The sequence below is a fragment of the Hyperolius riggenbachi genome, chromosome 1 (assembly GCF_040937935.1).
Source record: "Hyperolius riggenbachi isolate aHypRig1 chromosome 1, aHypRig1.pri, whole genome shotgun sequence".
NCBI classification, from domain to species: domain Eukaryota; kingdom Metazoa; phylum Chordata; class Amphibia; order Anura; family Hyperoliidae; genus Hyperolius; species Hyperolius riggenbachi.
In genome coordinates this window covers 467,909,260-467,931,908 of record NC_090646.1, presented here as the reverse complement: position 1 = coordinate 467,931,908, position 22,649 = coordinate 467,909,260, and the positions used below count along the sequence as shown (strand labels likewise).

Sequence of the window (22,649 nt, the reverse complement as noted above, 5' to 3'; positions counted from 1 at the left end):
CCACACTTAGGAACTCATACGCATGCGTAGAAGAATAGCAGCCAATTCCTACAACGGAGAGCGAACAGAAAGGATGGGCTGCGAAGGAATGCTACGCATGCGCGGATTGGCCGCTATTACCCGAGTTTCTGCTGCGCATGCGTGGTAGGATCGTGTGAGGATCTGGTGCTGTTGGCTATGTGTCGCTGTTTTGACTGGATAGAGATAGAGAGAACCCAAGTGATCTATGGTCGCTAGATTCCATGTCACATGATATTAACGTGGCGAAGCACAGATGGCGAGGGGAAAGTAGCCTATAATAAAGGTAAAGAAACGACGTTCAGCTTGATGTTGTGGTTTCTCACGGGTGATGGGGCAAAGTATGGCAGGGCTAATATATTTGCAGCATGGAGTTTTACATAAACTATATAGTGCGGACAGCGGCATTTTTCAATGGATATAACTTTTTGTGTTCTTGATTTTTGTTTATTAGAGATAAAGGGACTTCTGGGATTGTATGGAGTTGGATTTAGCATTGCAGCGGCATCAGATTGATATTACATTAGAATGAAATTTCTCCCATTTAGATTTGAATGTAAACATCTCTAAATTAGTATTGTGATGCCCCTTTATTCAGTTTAGCAAAGTATAAATGCTTCCCCATTACCAGAGATGATCAGTAAAATGATTATTTTCTGAGTTTGGTGCAAATTGAAACGGTGACAACCAAACTCATTTGCTGCTGAGTTAAATGCTATTTGCAATAAACTCAGAAAACAAGCATGACATTGATCATGTCTGCACATTATGTGTCTCATTTGCTCGGACTGTGCTATCTTTCTTAGGTCCTGTACCAAGAAGCACAAGCACCCAGTTCTCATTCTCATTTTATTCCAAAATGACTCCCAATAGCCTCAAATCAATCAGTAATTTATCATCTGTTATAAGAAAGCACAAGCTGAGGATCTTTTTTTTTTCTGATTGGGCAGAATTGCTGGTTAGTTTTTACTGCAGTGGCGTAATCATGGGGCTCTTTCACACTTGCTATGTTACTTTCTCCTAACGCAGCTTTAGCACTGTCCATTACAGGCAATGGAACATAACACACTGCCTGCGATGTGCCGGATTGGTACAAGTAACTCAGAAGCTTCAGTGAGAGACCATTTGCTGAACCACTAACGCTTTTTAAAGCAGTAGCGCAGCATTAATTATACGGCAGTGATCTCACTGCTATGATTGCCGCAGATTGCTGGTGATTTGCGATTAGCTGCAATCACAAAACGCATTTCTTGCAGCATTTTTCTGCAGTGCTGGCAATACAGTGCTTAAAAAAAGCACTGATCATGATCGCTCGGTAATCGCGAGAGTGTACAGTGATTTTACCGCGCTAATCGCTAGTGCTTTGAGATGGCTAGTGTGAATGGGGCCTAATGTGTACCAGAAGCAACCTTAAAAGATAAGAGCCAGTTTGCATGGGTTTTCCTGCCACATCCCAAAAACATACTGGTAAGTTGATTGGGTCCCACCAAATTTGGCTTTAGGCTACCTGCACATCCTGGTAAAAAAAATAATGGAGGGGAAAAGTCTCATTGTATGCTATGCGTGTGATGCAACACATACTGTGAAGCATACAGTACACAAAAAGCAGGTTTCACCACAACGTTGAATGTGCACGTCAATCAGTAATGCACCACATGTCTCGCATTATTTCAACAAATCCCACCACATGTCCTTTGATCGCACGGCCAGGAGTGCTCTGCACCACAACTGCATAGTGCACCTGTGAAGATCGCTCTCGGCCACGGGCATGTGATCAAAAGACGTGCACCACTGGGCAGCGCCTGCGCAGTCTTCGCCAACCCTCCCGACCAGGGAGTAGCTTCGGAGGGTGGGTGAATCATAACGGAGGGGGACAGGGGGGAACGGTGGGCATAAGGAGAGCCCACTACACATGCCTGCACGCCCCATTTTTAAATTTATGTGAGGACTAAGGTATCCTTTAAGCACCAGAGATTCCAAAGTGTGCCACCCCCTAATTGTGCCTGCCCCAGTAGAGTTAACCAGATTGCCCCAGTATTAGGTACCCACTCTCCCTAGCATAGTAGGCCAAATGTTCCCTAGTATTGGGTAGCCCCTCTCTACAGTAAAGGTATCTCCCTCTACAGTATTTATAGCCAGTCAGATATGCCCCAGTATTAGGTGCCCCTCCCCCAAATTATAGGTAATCAGATGTGCCCCAGTATGAGGGTAGCCCCTTCCCCAGTGTGGATATCTGTTATGCCCCCAGTAGTCCTGCTTCAACCTAGTTGCAGCATCTTATCTCTATGACTCCCTCTAGTAGTGATACTCAACAAAGTCATAGAGATGAGGCACCGCGACAGGCTGAAGAGGCATCCTGGCAGCGCTGACAGTCGAGTCGAGCGTGCTGGGCTCTGCATATGGGTGAGGAAAGGCACTTGGTTGGGCACAGGTGCCTCCCAAGCCTTTGCCTCAGCCTGGCCATGCCATAAATCGAGTAATCTATGGACACCTTTAGACTATGATAAAGACAATTGACTATGACTGGAACATGGAATGGGGTGACTGTATACGCTGTGGAAGTTTTCAGCACTATATACAGTACAGCACTTTAGCACTGTATACATAATAGCTCATTTTTGCTCTTAGGCCCGATGAATTCACTGTGTGTCAGCTGCTCTCCTGCACCGGCCGGGCGCTGGTTAGTGCTCGGTAGCGGCACTAGACAGGCACCACCCATGGGGTCAGATCTGAGCGTGGTCGCAGGTTTCTGCTAAATACAATTTTGCACTCTTTATATTTAGCATCGCTTTCTAGTAGGAGGGCATTTTGGTCTCTTTTAGCCCCTCATACTCTCCTAGTGGTTCTAGGTCACCATGAGCTATCTGGGTACTCTACAGTTAGGTTAACTCAGAAGAAGTGATTAAATCTCTCCACGGTCAACAGACACAAGTTGTAAATGCTCCTCTCCAGGATTTTTTTTTTTTTTAACAGATACCGGTAAGTTTTATTGAGTTTTTCAATCAGTACAGTACAACACACAACAAGCATCTCTAATTACATACCAAAAGTAGACATGAATATATTTTTTTAAACAGGATTTTATTTTTTTTTAATGTTAATCCCGCCCCTAAAAATCCTTCTCATACTCATCTATGTGGCCTTCATTTTAAATGCACTCCTTCCGGATGCGGGTAGTGGGGCTGCGGGTACGGGTCTGAAAAATGAGACCCGCGCAGGCCTCTAGAGTAAACTGCTTTGCTCTTATTTGGCCTAGCTCCAAGGCCTGGAGACAGGATACTGTGAATCATCTCCAGGCCACACCTCCCTCTGTAGACTTGAATTTGAGGAGGAGGAGGGGGGGGGGGGGGGGTAGGTGTTAGTGAATTTTGTGGAGGTGTTGAAGAAAAGAAGTTACTTACTGTTTGCTTCAACAGCAACCAGACATGATGGGATCTCTGTGACCAAGTTGAAAATGGCACAAAATAAAGAAGTACCTGACTGAAATTTTTTACCTTTCCCCATCTATTAAAGTAAAAAAAAATGATTTAGTTGACATTCTACTTTCAGTCAGATGAAGAAAGAAGGCACACATCCATGATTTGCTTCCTGTTACACACTCCAGAAATTTCAATGCAGGGGAAGGTAAAACAAACATTCTGGGGCAGCAATGCTGGAGAGTTTTGCCACATCTGCTGTTAAATTTAAATAAAAAAAACAGCCCAGGAATTGAGAGTTGAGATTTTTAGGTACAAAGCTTTGTACCATATTGGGGAACAAAATAGCGGATAGTTGGGGGTGGGGGGTTGGCTTTGTAATGGCGACGTACTAGAGGTGTGTGTGTGTGTGTGTGTGTGTGTAGGGAGGGTGTTTACTCTAATGTGACACCACTATAATTGGGAGCACTGTAAAGGGGGAGCAGTATAACAGACATCACACTATTATGGGGAGCTGCATAACAGGACCACCAGCATAATGGGAGAATCACTATGATGGGGACACATTTATAATGGGCAACATTATAATATGGGGTCAATATAGAATATGTTTCACCACTGTTTTAAGTTAATGAGGCAAATTCGCTAGACTGCCAGGATAAACAGCATTGAGAAGCAGTGTGACAAGTCCAGATATGCCAAAATCATCAGACATGAAAGAGTCGCACATTTTGTCTACCATCATGTGTTGCACATTATTGTTTATACTGAAATATAGTTGAGCTTTTCATTTCCCTTCCCAGTCTCATGTAATAAATACCATACTTTGTAAATAAAAATAGCTGTAATTTACTTCTTTTATTGAACATTAGGCTTCCCTGTTGTTTAAAGTGGAGCTGAACTCTTGCACAGGACAGGAGGAAAACAGAGAGAAATGCAACCTGTATATATTTAGAGAGTTTAGCCTGTCTTAATTCCCCCTCATCTGTGGCTAAGCACAAGTTGTAATTTGATCTCTCCCCTGTGTAACATGACTTCCACTGCAGGTAAGCTCATTTGAAAGCACCGGCTGTTAACAATATGCCTGCTTCCATGAATCAGGAAGTTGAAATAGTGAAGATTTAGTTTAGAATTTGTTTCGGCTGTAACAAAGAAATGTTTTTCTTTAAAGGTTATTATGCTGTTTAGAGCAAAGAGGCAGTTATGAGTTCAGGTCCATTTTAAGAAGTAGTGGTTAAAATAAATGATCTAATATCAGTGATATGTGACCTCACTTATGTTGTTGTTTACAGGGGCTCTGATTACTGCATCGCTGAGGGCATGACGGGGCTGGTCTCTTTTCTACTGGCAAAGTTTCTCCATACATGAAATCCTCCATGTTCATCTTCTCCATCAGAAAACTGACATTTGTTGTCAGATGAACATCACATAGTCGCCCGTTTCACAAGGGTTGCGGCAAGGATTTGGGAATGGCTGAAAAGCAGGAAGATGATGAACCACTACTCATCTTGGAAGAAAATGGAGGTTGTGGAGAGCTTCCTGTTGATGACTCAAACAGCGATGTAGCTTTAGGTAAGTAGCTCTGTCTATATTTATTTGAAGCCTATGTAAACCCAAAGTAAAAAGAAAAAAAACTGCATTGTTTACTGCTCCCTGCAGTGTTTTCAGTAGTGTAATGGGAAGTTCTCCATCCCACTAGGTGCCCACTCAAATGTTTGGAGCTGCAACCACATTGCTTCTCCTAGCATGGTCCTAGCTCTCATAGACGGCAGTGCACTTGGAATTGTTTGTTTACTGTGTAAAGGTTAAAGAAAAAAAATCTTGGCGACCACCCCCCGAAGCTATTATGGTCCTGAGATAGTAGCTGGTAACATGCAAAGAGAGACCCTGTAAGCATAGGGGTCTCCCTCAACTTAAGTTACCAGCATCACTATGCTTGTCAACAATAAGTGAAATTGCATTGTTAGGAGGAGAAAAATTTACTCCACTTAGAAAAGCACCATACCCATTACTGTAGGCACACATGCTCTTCAAACATCTCCTGGCCCAAGTAGGACCAGTAACGAAGATAGATGGGAGTTTATGGTACGATCCGATCACCCTGATTCTGGAGCAATCAGATATTCCAGTCTAGTATATTTGACTTATTCTAAATGTTGCTAGAGGTCTTGTATTCTCTTCTCAGGGATAGGGAAAGACTAGTTGCAACAACCTCCCATCTCCTCCCTGATAACTTCCTGTGGATGATGGTGGGCTAGGGGGAGGAGTTTTGATGTCTGTCCAATAAACTTGTATTATCATCTCTACAGGAAGTGAAGCTACAGGATCTAGCCACCCTGGTACTTTAAATATGCTGTAGTTCTTGCAAAAAATACAAATGTCCAATGCACTTTTTTTTTTTTTTTTTTTTTTTTTTTGATAATTGTTGGAAATTTGCTACCATGTTCATTTTAAAAAATTGAAATAAAATAATAGTGGCTGAACTAGAGCTTTAATAAGATGTGTGAGGAGCCAGTTTCCAGCATGCAGCCTGGGCATTTGCAACTGTTAAAGAAGAACTTTAGCGAAAAGGGGAAAAAAATAAATCAATACATTGCAAAGTGAGAAGTTAAAAAATCGAAGAGAGATCAATAAATTATTGATATTTGCCATGTAATTTGTTCATGTTGTTTGATCAACAAGGATTTCTAATTGGAAAGGGGGTATCAGCTGCTGATTGGGATGACGTTCAGTCCTTGGTTACAGTTCCTCTTTAAGTTGTTTGGGTGGATTTGACAATCTTTTAGTTCTGCTTTTAGCCCGGATAGCCTTGGCATTGACAGACATTACAGGCACACTTATATAACATGGGCTGTTTTGTGTTGCTTCATGCTGACATGCCTCTCTCTGTTGAAAGTCTGTAAGTACTTTATTTTTGTTACAGATGTCCTGTGTGGTTCATAACCTTATATTTGTATCTAAAGGGTCAGATATGTAATTGGGTGGTTGGCAGTCATCTCCAATTTTGTTATCTATGGAAATAAAATAACTCCTGCTGCAGGCTAAGTGACTTTATTTCAGGTCACAAAATATACAAACTTATAATTCCTATTAAAACCTTAGTTCACCATATTTTTTTAAATGTATTTCATACATTTTTTCCCCTAAAAACTGTTCATTTACATTCCACTTCCAGGAAATATTGGGTCTTTGTTTTAGAAAAGGAGTTATAAATATTTAAAGGACCTGCTTGCTGTTTGTGTCCCCATTGGAGCGATGTTCCCGCTTTTTCTGACCCTGCATGGAGCTGTGTGGCTCCAGTATGAAGACTGGTAGCCCTATGGACAGGAAATTAAGGAAAGTAATAACATGTTGGCAAATCTCCCCCTCTCTGCAATGTTTTATTTCTGGAGAGATTTTCCCACCTCATGTTTGGACAGGAGGAGATGGGAATTCTCACAGATGGAGGCACATGTTGTCGGTAAAAGTTCAAAAGTGGTTCTAAACATTTATCACACTATCCAAACGTAAAAAAACCCTGCTACAATTGGGCTACAAAATAACATTGAGGTCTGTGCGACGCCCACTTTACCAAAGTGCCGCCGGTGCCCAAATTACCTGCTTCATTTGATTGGTGCTTCAGTAAATTCTGCATGATCCCTGAAATCAACTCCAATTCTAATGTAAATTTACTAAGTATTGCAGATGACATTCCAGCACAAATCCAAGTGACTCCCTCAGCCGCTCACCTATGGTGGAATGTTTTCTGGACTGCTCGTACCTCGTACACATGTATGAGGCATGTAGCCCGACTGGGATCAGGGCCTGATCCCTCAAGCAACATTGTAGGGCTGAGGCTGTACAGATGAGTTGCTAGCCTACGGGTTAGCAATGTGTTTTGTTATATGAAGGGCCGACAAAGTTGTCACATCACACTGTGGGAGGATTGAGTTGGCTGTGGATCAAGGTTCACTGCACACACTAGATTCTCAGCAGAGCTGGTCGATGTCGGTCACCTTGGCCGAGTTTCATCTAGGGTATGTACAAGGCGAAACGTTGCCTATTTCTACTACCTCAATAAGTGAGAACCTTCACGGACATCCTGCAGGTCTTGCACGCCCTCTGTAGTAAATGTAATCGTACCCCCCCCCCCCCCCCCCCCCCTCCCTTCAGAATCATTGCATTGTCTGTGTGTTGGAGCTGGGACCCGCTTTGTGTTGAGAAAAGCTAAGCACTGCAGCAGCCTCAATCTGTTTTTGTAATACAGGAAGCAGCAGATCAGTGACGATCTTACGCAATGGGACTCCCTCCAGTCCATGAGGAGGAAATACACAGATTTTCCTTTTTAAAACTGAAAGTGGAAAGCCTCTCTAAAAAGTATAAAAACTGCTTTTGCATGTTGGAAATTAAGCTTTTTTTTTTTTTTTTTTTTTTTTAAATCTAGTGACTGTGTGAAGGCTGTAACAATGAATCAAGCCTTCTTGTTTCTAAACAACTACTATTTATAATATTGTGCTTGTACTTCTATAAAACTGGCATATTACATCACTCTTTAGTCAGTTATTCATAACTGTGATGCTCCTGAAATAGCGTATTATGTAAATTCCCTTTAGCACTTATAGAAGCACATTCCTACACAATCTGAGGTTAAGGAGGAAGTCCTACAAGGAGAAGTAGTGGTCCGATTGTGTAGATCACTTTACATTTGCTTTTACGGTATCTACAATGAACCTCCAATTTTTCCTCTGCAATTGATTGGATATCTGAAATCAGCACAGTGAAGTGCTATTGGTGATTTCCTTCAGGAAACCACTTGCGTTGTCCGCTGCAATAAAAATCTGCCTATTCAATAAGTCACTATTTGGCTATCATAAACTTGTGTATGGCTGTGTTTAGTTAAGTCAGAGTCTAATGACCATATTAGTGTAGCTGGCCATACTCAATGATTTTCTCTAGTAGATGAGAGAAATTGATATCTCCTTGTTGTACAGTTCTGACCCAGTTCTGTATACTGCCTAAAGAAGAAACTTGGTTTGGAAAGCTTGCAATAATTCAGCTATAAGTGAACATTAGTGGTTACCCACAATGCACCACTACTGAATATGCAAATTATCTATTTTCGCCCCCGTAAGCCAGACAAGCATCCACAAGCGGTGGTGTATAGCAAGCCTATAGCTTTAAATATTACACAGCCACATCAACCCCACATGTAGACAGATAATTTGCATATTCAGTAGTGGTGCATTTTGGGCAACCACAAATGTTCTCTTATAGCTGGATTATTGCAAGTTTCCTTCTGTTTTAAGAAGGCAAATTTCACCTAGCATTGCTTATTAGTAGGAGGGCTTTTCAGTCTCTCTTATCCCCCTATACATTCCTAGTGGTTTGGGTCACCCTGAGCTGCTCAGTTACTCTGAAAGCATGCAATAAACCATGTACAGTTAGTCGTGAAAGTTATCACCGGAATCAACGTTGGTTGGTTTGTCTGCATTTCTGATCCTTGATTAACACTGGACCACATTTCACGTGCTTTCCCTTAAGTATGACCTTTCACCACTCATTGATAGTAGATCAGGTTCTAGCAGGATCACATTGCAGATGCTATCACTAACTGTGTACTAGTATGTGCAGTACAAAGCTCTGCATCTGTCAGTACTGTACTGCTCCTATTCAGCACATCACTGCTTTGTCCTTCATTTGTAAAAATCATATTTCCTGTTTCAGATTGCCTATTTTTTATGGCAGTGGTCATATTTTGACCACTAATTATCCTAAAATGGTGATCGCAATTCACTTCAATGTAGCCTTGAAAGTGTCAAGCAGTCATTGCCAAAGAAAAGAGGTCCAGACTGACTTCTGTTTGCAGCCAGGATCGCCACATTTTAACCACTTAAGGACCGAGGTGATAGAGATCTACGCCCTGTTTTGATGGGCTCCTGGCTGGCAGGGCGTAGATCTCTATCACCGGCGCCGCCGCTCCCCGCCGCGATCGTGCGCACCGAACCGGCTGCACTTAGCTGTCTTATGACAGCTAAGGCTTCCGGGTATCGGCAGGAGCCGTCACTGATTGGCTCCCTGCCGTGTGATCGCTGTGAGCCAATCACAGCGATCACCCTCCGAAAGGCAACATAGTTGCCGTTCCGCCTCCCTCTCCGCCTCCCTCTCCCTGTCACTGTGGATCTTGTGTGACAGGGAGAGACGCACAGCCTGCAGCCGTGACAGGCGGTGCGATTTTAGTGTAAAAAAAAAATCTTTTTTATATCCAGATCTCCCCCAACCACCTATATATATATATGTATATATATATATATATATATATATATATATATATATATATATATATATATATATATATATATATATATATATATATATATATATATATATATATATATATATATATATATATATATATATTTTACTGGATTGTGATTTTAACCACTTGCTGACCGCCCCTACGCGGCGGCAAAGTGGAGCCCGCAACGACCGCAATACGCCGATCGGCGGCGGCTCATTGCGGGCTAGCTGGCCGGGGATCGCACGCTGGATGTGCCCGCCCGCGACGTCAACCCTCCAGCCAATTAGCAGCGGCGGCGGGTTGTTAACCCCCGATCTGCCGCATGTAAAGTGGATAATACGCTTTGTAATGTATACAAAGCGTATTATACAGGCTGCCTCCTGCCCTGGTGGTCCCAGTGATTGAGGGACCACCAGGGCAGGTTGCAGCCCTCCTAGTAAGTACCCAAGCACACTGATCCTGCCCCCTGATCGCCCACTGCACCCATCAGACCCCCCCTGCCCACCCCTCAGACACCTGTTTGCACCCAATCACCCCCCTAATCACCCATTAATCACTCCCTGTCACTATCTCAAACGCTATTTTTTAGATTAGGTCCTAAACTGCCCCCTGGGGGCTCCTGAACACCCCCCCCCCACACCCTCAGATCCTCCCTAGACCCTCCCCCCTGTGTACTGTATACATCTATTCTTCCCTATAATCACCCACTGATCACCTGTCAATCACCAATCAATCACCCCCTGTCACCACCTGTCACTGCCACCCATCAGATCAGACCCTAACCTGCCTTTTGTGGGCACCTGATCACCCACCCACACCCTCAGATTGCGTGCAGACCCACCCTCAGATCACCTCCGAAAGTGCATTGTTTACATCTGTTCTCCCCTCTAATAATCCACTGATCACCCATCAATCACCCCGTCACCAACTGTCACTGCTACCCATCAGATCAGACACTAATCTGCCCCTTGCGGGCACCCAATCACCCGCCCACACCCTCAATTAGCCCCCCAGACCTCCTCTGATCAACTCGCCAGTGCATTGCTTGCATATATTCTCCTCTGTAATCACCTACTGATCACCTATCAACCACCCGTCATCCCCTGTCACTGCTACCCATCAGATCAGGCCCTAATATGCCCCCTGCGGGCTTCTGATTACCCGGCCAAACCCTCACCCGCCCCACCACAGTGACAGAAAATTTTTTTCTGATTACTGCTGGTACGACTTAATTGCCATGTCCAGGTCACGATTTGAGAACATTCCTGCACTTCAGTGCCAATACAACCTGTCATCTAAGAAGCCACCCTGCTTATGACCGGTTCCACAAAATTCGGCCCCTCATAGACCACCTGTCATCAAAATTTGCAGATGCTTATACCCCTGAACAGTCATTTTGAGGCATTAGGTTTCCAGACTACTCCTCGTGGTTTTGGGCCCCTAAAATGCCAGGGCAGTATAGGAACCCCACAAGTGAACCCATTTTAGAAAGAAGACACCCCAAGGTATTCCGTTAGATGTATGACGAGTTCATAGAAGATTTTATTTTTTGTCAAAAGTTAGCGGAAATTGATTTGTATTGTTTTTTTTCACAAAGTGTCATTTTCCACTAACTTGTGACAAAAAATAAAATCTTCTATGAACTCACCATACACCTAACGGAATACCTTGGGGTGTCTTCTTTCTAAAATGGGGTCACTTGTGGGGTTTCTATACTGCCCTGGCATTTTAGGGGCCCTAAACCGTGAGGAGTAGTCTAGAAACCAAATGCCTCAAAATGACCTGTGAATAGGACGTTGGGCCCCTTAGCGCACCTAGGCTGCAAAAAAGTGTCACACATGTGATATCGCCATACTCAGGAGAAGTAGTATAATGTGTTTTGGGGTGTATTTTTACACATACCCATGCTGGGTGGGAGAAATATCTCTGTAAAGGGACAACTGTGTGTAAAAAAATCAAAACATTTTAATTTACAGAGATATTTCTCCCACCCAGCATGGGTATGTGTAAAAATACACCCCAAAACACATTATACTACTTCTCCTGAGTACGGCGATACCACATGTGTGACACTTTTTTGCAACCTAGGTGCGCTAAGAGGCCCAACGTCCTATGAGTACCTTTAGAATTTCACAGGTCATTTTGAGGCATTTGGTTTCTAGACTACTCCTCACGGTTTAGGGCCCCTAAAATGCCAGGGCATTATAGGAACCCCACAAGTGACCCCATTTTAGAAAGAAGACACCCCAAGGTATTCAATTAGGTGTATGGGGAATTCATAGAAGATTTTATTTTTTGTCACAAGTTAGTGGAAAATGACACTTTGTGAAAAAAACAATAAAAATCAATTTCCGCTAACTTGTGAAAAAAAAAAGAAATCTTCTATGAACTCCCCATACTACTAACGGAATACCTTGGGGGGTCTTCTTTCTAAAATGTGGTCACTTGTAGGGTTCCTATACTGTCCTGGCATTTTAGGGGCCCTAAACCGTGAGGAGTAGTCTAGAAAATAAATGCTTCAAAATGACCTGTGAAATCCTAAAGGTACTCATAGGACTTTGGGCCCCTTAGCGCAGTTAGGGTGCAAAAAAGTGTCACACATGTGGTATCGCCGTACTCAGGAGAAGTAGTATAATGTGTTTTGGGGTGTATTTTTACACATACCCATGCTGGGTGGGAGAAATATCTCTGTAAATGGACAATTGTGTGTAAAAAAATCAAAAGAAATCTCATTTACAGAGATATTTCTCCCACCCATCATGGGTATGTGTAAAAATACACCCCAAAACACTTTATACTATTTCTCCTGAGTAAGGCGATACCACATGTGTGACATTTCTTTTGCAGCCTAGGTGCGCTAAGGGGCCCAAAGTCCTATGAGCACCTTTAGGCTTTACAGGGGTGCTTACAATTTAGCACCCCCCAAAATGCCAGGACAGTAAACACACCCCACAAATGACCCCATTTTGGAAACTAGACACTTCAAGGTATTCAGAGAGGGGCATGGTGAGTCCATGGCAGATTTCATTTTTTTTTGTCACCAGTTAGCAGAAATGGAAACTTTTTTTTATTTATTTTTTTTGTCACAAAGTGTCATTTTCCGCTAACTTGTGACAAAAGATAAAATCTTCTATGAACTCACCATGCCTCTTAGTGAATACTTTGGGGTGTCTTCTTTCCAAAATGGGGTCATTTGGGGGGTATTTATACTATCCTGGAATTCTAGCACCTCATGAAACCTGACAGGTGCTCAGAAATGAGAGAGATGCTTCAAAATGGGAAAATTCAATTTTTGCACCATAGTTTGTAAACGCTATAACTTTTACCCAAACCAATAAATATACACTGAATGGGTTTTTTTTTATCAAAAACATGTTTGTCCACATTTTTCGCGCTGCATGTATACAGAAATTTTACTTTATTTGAAAAATGTCAGCACAGAAAGTTAAAAAAATAATTTTTTTGCCAAAATTCATGTCTTTTTTGATGAATATAATAAAAAGTAAAAATCGCAGCAGCAATCAAATAGCACCAAAAGAAAGCTGTATTAGTGACAAGAAAAGGAGGTAAAATTCATTTAGATGGTAGCTTGTATGACTGAGCAATAAACCAATAAAGCTGCAGTGGTCTGAATGGAAAAAAGGCTCTGGTCCTTAAGGGGTGAAAAGACTGCGGTCCTTAAGTGGTTAAAGTGGCTACTATTTGTATATCTACAGCAATACCCTTTCTATGGGCCCGTTTCCACTCTCGCGGAAACGGCCGCGAATCCGCAGAGTTTCCCCGCAGGCAAATCGCGCGGGGAAACTCTGCCATAGGGGACAACGGCGCCGCCGGCCGAATCGCTTGCAGTAGCGATTTGGCCGGAAACCCCCACAGAATTCGCGGCGGAGGCTGCGATTCCCATAGCCGTGCATGGCACGGCTGATGGGAATCGCCTGCGATCCCGCCCACCCGCTCAGTGCCGGCGTGCGTCTACGAGACGCACGCCGCACTAGTGAAACGAGCCCTTTCTCTTCTTTCCTTTCTTTTTTTTTTTCATCTTCTTCCCTTCAATATACCCCTGAGGAACAGAAAAAGTGCCTTGCTTCTCATTGAGACTTACCTCCAAAGCAGACCATACATATGTTGATTTTCTTGTTCAATTCATGGGTGATTTAATCTCTCTGATCAGATCTGCCGGGAATCTATTGCACCACTATGTGATCTATCGAATTCCAATCAATCTTAGGCCAATTCTTAGGTTCGATCATTTTGCCGCATCGGTGGTAAATGGGTTTGTATGGTTAACTTCAAGCAAACGTGAAGTGAAAATAAACTTGTGCAATAATGAATTAGATGTGCAGTACAGCTAAGAAATAAGCCATTCATAGCAAAGAAAAGAGTCTCATATTGTTTTCCAGTACAGGAAGAATTAAAAAACGTTGTTTTTTAACTTTGTTTGATTTGTTATCTATGCAAAAGAGCTTCTCTGAGCAATTCGACACACTGGGTCAAATACAACCCTGCATTCTGAAGCACTTATGCTGGGAATACACCATGAGGCCTGGAACCCACTAGGGGCGCTTTTAACCACTTCCCGACCGCCTAACGCACAGAGGCGGCCAGGAAGTGGAGCCCTTAAGGACCGGCTCACCCACAGAGGCGGCGGTCCATTTAAGGGCATGGGCGGAGCGATCGCGTCATCCGTGACGCGATCCTCCGCCGGCGCCTGTCACCGCTCGCCCGCCGCAACATCCCGCCGGCTGTACAGAAGCGCCGGCGGGATGTTAACCCCGCGATCGCCGCATTCAAAGTGTATAATACACTTTGTAATGTTTACAAAGTGTATTATACAGGCTGCCTCCTGCCCTGGTGGTCCCAGTGTCCGAGGGACCACCAGGGCAGGCTGCAGCCACCCTAGTCTGCACCCAAGCACACTGATTTCTCCCCCCCCTGCCCCAGATCGCCCACAGCACCCATCAGACCCCCCCCCTGCCCACCCCCCAGACCCCTGTTTGCACCCAATCACCCCCCCTAATCACCCATCAATCACTCCCTGTCACTATCTGTCAACGCTATTTTTTTTTATCTCCCCCCATGCCCACTGCCCCCTCCTGATCACCCCCCCCCCCTGTGTACTGTATGCATCTATCCCCCCTGATCACCTGTCAATCACCCGTCAATCACCCCCTGTCACTGCCACCCATCAATCAGCCCCTAACCTGCCCCTTGCTGGCAATCTGATCACCCACCCACACCAATAGATCGCCCGCAGATCCGACATCAGATCACCTCCCAAGTGCAGTGTTTACATCTATTCTCTCCTCTAAACACCCACTAATTACCCATCAATCACCCCCTATCACCACCTGTCACTGTTACCCATCAGATCAGACCCTAATCTGCCCCTTGCGGGCACCCAATCACCCGCCTACACGCTCAGATTGCCCTCAGACCCCCCCTTATCAATTCGCCAGGGCAATATTTACATCTCTCCTTCCCTGTAATAACCCACTGATCACCTGTCAATCACCTGTCAATCACCCATCAATCACCCCCTGTCACTGCCACCCATCAATCACCCCCTGTCACTGCCACCCATCAATCAGCCCCTAACCTGCCCCTTGCGGGCAATCTGATCACCCACCCACACCAATAGATCGCCCGCAGATCCGACATCAGATCACCACCCAAGCGCAGTGTTTACATCTATTCTCTCCTCTAAACACCCACTAATTACCCATCAATCACCCCCTATCACCACCTGTCACTGTTACCCATCAGATCAGACCCTAATCTGCCCCTTGCGGGCACCCAATCACCCGCCTACACGCTCAGATTGCCCTCAGACCCCCCCTTATCAATTCGCCAGGGCAATATTTACATCTCTCCTTCCCTGTAATAACCCACTGATCACCTGTCAATCACCTGTCAATCACCCATCAATCACCCCCTGTCACTGCCACCCATCAATCAGCCCCTAACCTGCCCCTTGCGGGCAATCTGATCACCCACCCACACCAATAGATCGCCCGCAGATCCGACATCAGATCACCACCCAAGCGCAGTGTTTACATCTATTCTCTCCTCTAAACACCCACTAATTACCCATCAATCACCCCCTATCACCACCTGTCACTGTTACCTATCAGATCAGACCCTAATCTGCCCCTTGCGGGCACCCAATCACCCGCCTGCACGCTCAGATTGCCCTCAGACCCCCCCTTATCAATTCGCCAGTGCATTAGTTACATCTGTTCTTCCCTGTAATAACCCACTGATCACCTGTCAATCACCTGTCAATCACCCATCAATCACCCCCTGGCACTGCCACCCATCAATCACCCCCTGGCACTGCCACCCATCAATCACCCCCTGGCACTGCCACCCATCAATCAGCCCCTAACCTGCTCCTTGCGGGCAATCTGATCACCCACCCACACCAATAGTTCGCCCGCAGATCCGACGTCAGATCACCTCCCAAGGGCAGTGTTTATATCTGTTCTCTACCCTAAACACCCACTAATTACCCATCAATAACCCCCTGTCACTGCTACCTATCAGATTAGACCCCTATCTGCCCCTAGGGCACTCAATCACCCGCCCACACCCTCAGAATGCCCTCAGGCCCCAGCCCTGATCACCTCGCCAGTGCATTGCTTGCATCTATTCCCCCCTCTAATCACACCTTGAGACACCCGTCAATCACCTCCTGTCACCCCCTAGCACACCTACCCATCAGATCAGGCCCTAATTTGCCCCGTGTGGGCTCCTGATCACTCGGCCAAACCCTCAGATCCCCCTCAGACCCCCTTCCGATCACCTCCCCAGTGCATTTATTGCATCTATTTTCCCCTCTAACCACCCCCTGAGACACCCATCAATCACCTCCTGTCACCCCCCTAGCACTCCTATCCATTAGATCAGGCCCAACACAACTTGTCATCTAAAAGGCCACCCTGCATATGACCGGTTCCACAAAATTCGCCCCCTCATAGACCACCTGTCATCAAAATTTGCAGATGCTTATACCCCTGAACAGTCATTTTGACACATTTGGTTTCCAGACTACTCACGGTTTTGGGCCCGTAAAATGCCAGGGCGGTATAGGAACCCCAGAAACGGACCCCATTTTAGAAAAAAGACACCCCAATGTATTCTGTTAGGTGTATGACGAGTTCATAGAAGATTTTATTTTTTGTCAAAAGATAGCGGAAATTAATTTTTATTGGTTTTTTTTCACAAAGTGTCATTTTTCACTAACTTGTGACAAAAAATAAAATCTTCTATGAACTCGCCATACACCTAACGGAATACCTTGGGGTGTCTTCTTTCTAAAATGGGGTCACTTGTGGGGTTCCTATACTGCCCTGGCATTTTAGGGGCCCTAAACCGTGAGGAGTAGTCTAGAAAACAAATGCCTCAAAATGACCTGTGATTAGGACGTTGGGCCCCTTAGCGCACCTAGGCTGCAAAAAAGTGTCACACATGTGGTATCGCCGTACTAAGGAGAAGTAGTATAATGTGTTTTGGGGTGTATTTTTACACATACCCATGCTGGGTGGGAGAAATAACTCTGTAAATGGACAATTGTGTGTAAAAAAATCAAAAGATTGTCATTTACAGAGGTATTTTTCCCACCCAGCATGGGTATGTGTAAAAATACACCCCAAAACACATTATACTACATCTTCCGAGTACGGCGATACCACATGATTGGCACTTTTTTGCAGCCTAACTGCGCTAAGGGGCCCAAAGTCCAATGAGTACCTTTAGGATTTCACAGGTCATTTTTGTTTCAAGACTACTCCTCACGGTTTAGGGCCCCTAAAATGCCAGGGCAGTATAGGAACCCCACAAATGACCCCATTCTAGAAAGAAGACACCCAAACGTATTCCGTTAGGAGTATGGTGAGTTCATAGAAGATTTTATTTTTTGTCACAAGTTAGCGGAAAATGACACTTTGTGAAAAAAAACAATAAAAATCAATTTCCGCTAACTTGTGACAAAAAAAAAAAAAACTTCTATGAACTCATCATACTCCTAACGGAATACCTTGGGGTGTCTTCTTTCTAAAATGGGGTCATTAGTGGGGTTCCTATACTGCCCTGGCATTTTAGGGGCCCTAAACCGTGAGGAGTAGTCTTGAAACAAAAATGACCTGTGAAATCCTAAAGGTACTCATTGGACTTTGGGCCCCTTAGCGCAGTTAGGCTGCAAAAAAGTGCCAATCATGTGGTATCGCCGTACTCGGGAGATGTAGTATAATGTGTTTTGGGGTGTATTTTTACACATACCCATGCTGGGTGGGAGAAATACCTCTGTAAATGACAATCTTTTGATTTTTTTACACACAATTGTCTATTTACAGAGTTATTTCTCCCACCCAGCATGGGTATGTGTAAAAATACACCCCAAAACACATTGTACTACATCTCCCGAGTACGGCGATACCACATGTGTGGCACTTTTTTGCACCCTAACTGCGCTAAGGGGCCCAAAGTCCAATAAGTACCTTTAGGATTTCACAGGTCATTTTGAGAAATTTTGTTTCAAGACTACTCCTCACGGTTTAGGGCCCCTAAAATGCCAGGACAGTATAGGAACCCCACAAATGACTCCATTTTAGAAAGAAGACACCCCAAGGTATTCTGTTAGTAGTACGGTGAGTTCATAGAAGATTTTATTTTTTGTCACAAGTTAGCGGAAAATGACACTTTGTGAAAAAAACCAATAAAAATCAGTTAGCGGAAATTGATTTTTATTGGTTTTTTTCACAAAGTGTCATTTTCCGCTAACTTGTGACAAAAAATAAAATCTTCTATGAACTCACCGTACTACTAACGGAATACCTTGGGGTGTCTTCTTTCTAAAATGGGGTCATTTGTGGGGTTCCTATACTGTCCTGGCATTTTAGGGGCCCTAAACCGCGAGGAGTAGTCTTGAAACGAAATTTCTCAAAATGACCTGTGAAATCCTAAAGGTACTCATTGGACTTTGGGCCCTTTAGTGCAGTAAGGGTGCAAAAAAGTGCCACACATGTGGTATCGCCGTACTCAGGAGAAGTAGTACAATGTGTTTTGGGGTGTATTTTTACACATACCCATGCTGAGTGGGAGAAAGATCTCTGTAAATGGACAATTGTGTGTAAAAAAAATTAACAAATTGTCATTTACAGAGATATTTCTCCCACCCAGCATGGGTATGTTTAAAAATACACCCCAAAACACATTATACTACTTCTCCTGAGTACGGCAATACTACATGTGTGACCCCTTTTTGCAGCCTAGGTGCGCTAAGGGGCCCAACGTCCAATGAGCCCCTTTAGGCTTTACAGGGGTGCTTACAATTTTGAACCCCCCAAAATGCCAGGACAGTAAATACACCCCACAAATGACCCCATTTTGGAAAGTAGACCCTTCAAGGTATTCAGAGAGGGGCATGGTGAGTCCGTGGCAGATTTAATTTTTTTTTTTGTCGCAAGTTAGAAGAAATGGAAACTTTTTTTTTTTTTTTTTTTTTTGGTCACAAAGTGTCATTTTCCGCTTACTTGTGACAAAAAATAATATCTTCTATGAACTCACTATGCCTCTCAGTGAATACTTTGGGATGTCTTCTTTCCAAAATGGGGTCATTTGGGGGGTATTTATACTATCCTGGAATTCTAGCCCCTCATGAAACATGACAGGGGGTCAGAAAAGTCATAGATGCTTGAAAATGGGAAAATTCACTTTTTGCACCATAGTTTGTAAACGCTATAACTTTTACCCAAACCAATAAATATACACTGAATGGTTTTTTTTTTTATCCAAAACATGTTTGTCTACATTTTTCGCGCTGCATGTATACAGAAATTTTACTTTATTTGAAAAATGTCAGCACAGAAAGTTAAAAAAATCATTTTTTTGCCAAAATTCATGTCTTTTTTGATGAATATAATAAAAAGTAAAAATCGCAGGAGCAATCAAATAGCACCAAAAGAAAGCTTTATTAGTGACAAGAAAAGGAGCCAAAATTCATTTAGGTGGTAGGTTGTATGAGCGAGCAATAAACCGTGAAAGCTGCAGTGGTCTGAATGGAAAAAAAGTGGCCGGTCCTTAAGGGGTAGAAAGCCCTAGGTCCTCAAGTGGTTAACTGAGCACTTTGTGACTTGAAAAGCTCTTGCTAATGTAATGCTATGGGTGAGATCCCACTTGAGCGATGTGATTTTATAAAAAAAACCCATAGCATTGCATTAGCAAGAGCTTTTTCAAATCACCACCGCTTAGAAAAGGCTGCTAGTGGGTTTGAGCCCTGAGTTTTTGGTTTTTTTGGCAGATAAATGGCTCAATACATAATGTCCAATAGGTCCGATCTGATCGTTTTTCTGATCGATTTTCTCATAGAACTGAATGGAAATCGATCAGAAAAACAATTAGCCAGTAAATCTGCCGAAAAAAAACCTAATTGTGTATTCCCAGCATTATGCTGGGCATAGACGGTTTGTTTTCTCCTTATCAATCGAGCCGCTGATGGCTCGATTGATAATATCGACAGGTCCGATGGGCCGCCGGATCGAATCCCCGCGGGCGTACAATAGCGGGGAATCGAGCGGAAGATAAGGAAGCACCCGCGGGGACGGGCGGGAATTGATGCAGGCGGCCGCGGGGACGTGGCGGGAGTCGATCCGGCAGCTAATCGAGCTGCCGGGTCGCCTCGTGTATGCCCAGCATTAGACAAGCCTAATAGCCAAGAAACCGTGAGAAACGGACTAAGGTTTTACTGCAGGAAAGTTCAAAGGGTCAATATTTCTGCTTTGTTTTATAACCTAAAAAACAGTGTGGTTATAAAATTGCAACTATGACCGTATGATGCAATGTTATAAAAAATAAGCTATATAGCTGAAAATAAAAATATGAGACTCTTTTCTGTGCTACTAATGTTCTATTCATAATCCGTACTACGCATGCAATTCATTATATCATAAGGTTATGTTCGCTTCACGTTTGCTTTAACCTTTAGGTGACCGCATCACCGATGGGCGGGACCGCTGCGGCAGCCCCAGGACCGCCTAATCCCGATCGGCGTAAAGTGCTGGGGCGGGGATTTGCAGCATGTCCGCTGTCATTGGCTGAGTGTGGGAGGGAGGGTAGGGAAAAAAATATAACTAAATAGGGGAAATATATTGTGAAAATAAAAACAAAAATATTTGTAAAAAAATTAAATAAACACTGGGTGAGCTATCAGAGCCCACCAACAGAGAGGTCTGTTGGTGGGCAGAAAAGGGGGGGGGGGGAGAGAATCACTTGTGTGCTGAGTTGTACGGCCCTGCAGCGAGGCCTTTAAGCTGCAGTGGCCTATTTTGTAAAAAAATGACCTGGTCACTAGGGGGTTTAAGCCCTGGTCCTTAAGTGGTTAAGGGTACTTGGACTATTATTATGCTACCAATTTTGCTTTTTTTTTTTTCTTTGACACTTGGCTTAACCACTGAAACATTTTATTTTTGCAACCCTATTTTGCTTAATAGACTTATTTCTTGCCACTGTCGTACTTTACATATTCCCATTTAATAGTTACACACTTTGTGTTAAATCTTTATATTTTCACATTGTTTACAATAATGTATTGAAGCAAAAATGTAGATCACCAGTAAAGGTTACAATGTATAAAACCGTTTTTTTTTATGGCTTAACACTGTGTGATGGTCCAGGCAACATTAATCTGGCATATCTTGGGAGGTTTTTTTTTTTTTTTTTTAAAGGGCAGCTAGTCTGAATGATCACATTGAAGTCAGGTAACTGGAAATGTGAGCATTTTCCTTGGCATGCTTCTATTTTAGGTGTCTTTTTGTTAATGAATAACAAGACTGCCTGGGTTCATTAGTAAACTGAAGCTTGATGTTTTGTTGCTGAGCGCAGAATAATCTCTCACACTTCACTTGCAGCCAGTGATGAGTATGAGTGCCACACAGTCTCTATGGAGCAGCTACCAACATCCGAGGAGTCAGAACTGAGCTGGGAGACTCGATATCAAGAAGCGGCCATCTACCTGCAGGTCAGTATAATGCTGTTGCTGCGGAGTGTCAGAAACATAGAAACTTTTTTTTTTCTTGCTGCTTCCCTCTCTAATATTCTGGTTCTTTATAAATGTGGGCAAATCCATAGCTAACCTGGGGCCCACTGTGAGTGGTGCTTGCACTAGTGCTTTGTACCCAGATTTTAGGATGATTTTGAAGAGCTGTACAATCAACTGCTGGCGATTGTAGAGTACCTGCGATTTGTGTTTTATTATTTTTTTTCCTGGGAAGTGGGCTAATTTCGTTATAACCACCTTCTGGGTCTCTGAATCCCTCCCCGAGCTTCTGGTGAGTAGCGCCACCACCTTGCAGAAAAAGTTCATCAAACCTTAGAAGAGCCTATGATCTTTTTTGCAAGGAGGCGGGGCTACACGCCAGAAGCTATACAGAGCTTGGGGAGGGATTAGAGACCCAGCAGGTAGTGAAAACTTTATTGAAAATAGGATCTTTGCTTATAAAATCACTGCAAATCGCTCTTGTACAGTCATTCAAAAGCAATTTTGAGTCCTCAAAGCAAGCCTCATTACAGTCGTTCCTGTGAGTTGACCTCTATCCACTTTCCCTAGCGTAGCACTTTTTGAAATTGCCACAGTTGCTGGATAGTGTACTGGTTACCTCCTGTGTCAGAGGCAGAGCCCTTCGATTTTGAATCCCGGGCTCTTCCTGTTTAGTAAGACAGCACCTATTCAGTAAGGAGACCTTGGGCAACCTTCCCTAATATTGCTACTGAGCGCACCCTAGTGGCTGCAGCTCTTGCGCTTTGAGTTCAGCAGAAGAAAAGCACAATATAAATGTTCTGTGTGTTGTCTGTTGTCTGCAATTCTGCAGCTGAAATAACTCCTTTTGGCCCCAGGCCTTACTGTCTGTTCCATGATAATGCTGAATCTTGGAAACTGGATCAGA

At 43.8% G+C, this 22,649-nt stretch overlaps 1 protein-coding gene across 1 annotated transcript in view; it reads left to right on the top strand.

Moving 5' to 3' along the window:
- The first annotated feature begins 75 nt into the window (after positions 1–75).
- The window catches only part of TPCN1 (two pore segment channel 1), a 79,880-nt gene continuing 57,306 nt past the window's right edge, over positions 76–22,649 (top strand). Inside the window, exons 1-3 of the mRNA XM_068239879.1 lie at positions 76–304; positions 4,727–5,006; positions 21,615–21,724. Coding sequence (XP_068095980.1) covers positions 4,904–5,006; positions 21,615–21,724 — 213 coding nt within the window. The 5' untranslated portion in view covers positions 76–304; positions 4,727–4,903. The remainder of the gene's footprint in view (positions 305–4,726; positions 5,007–21,614; positions 21,725–22,649) is intronic.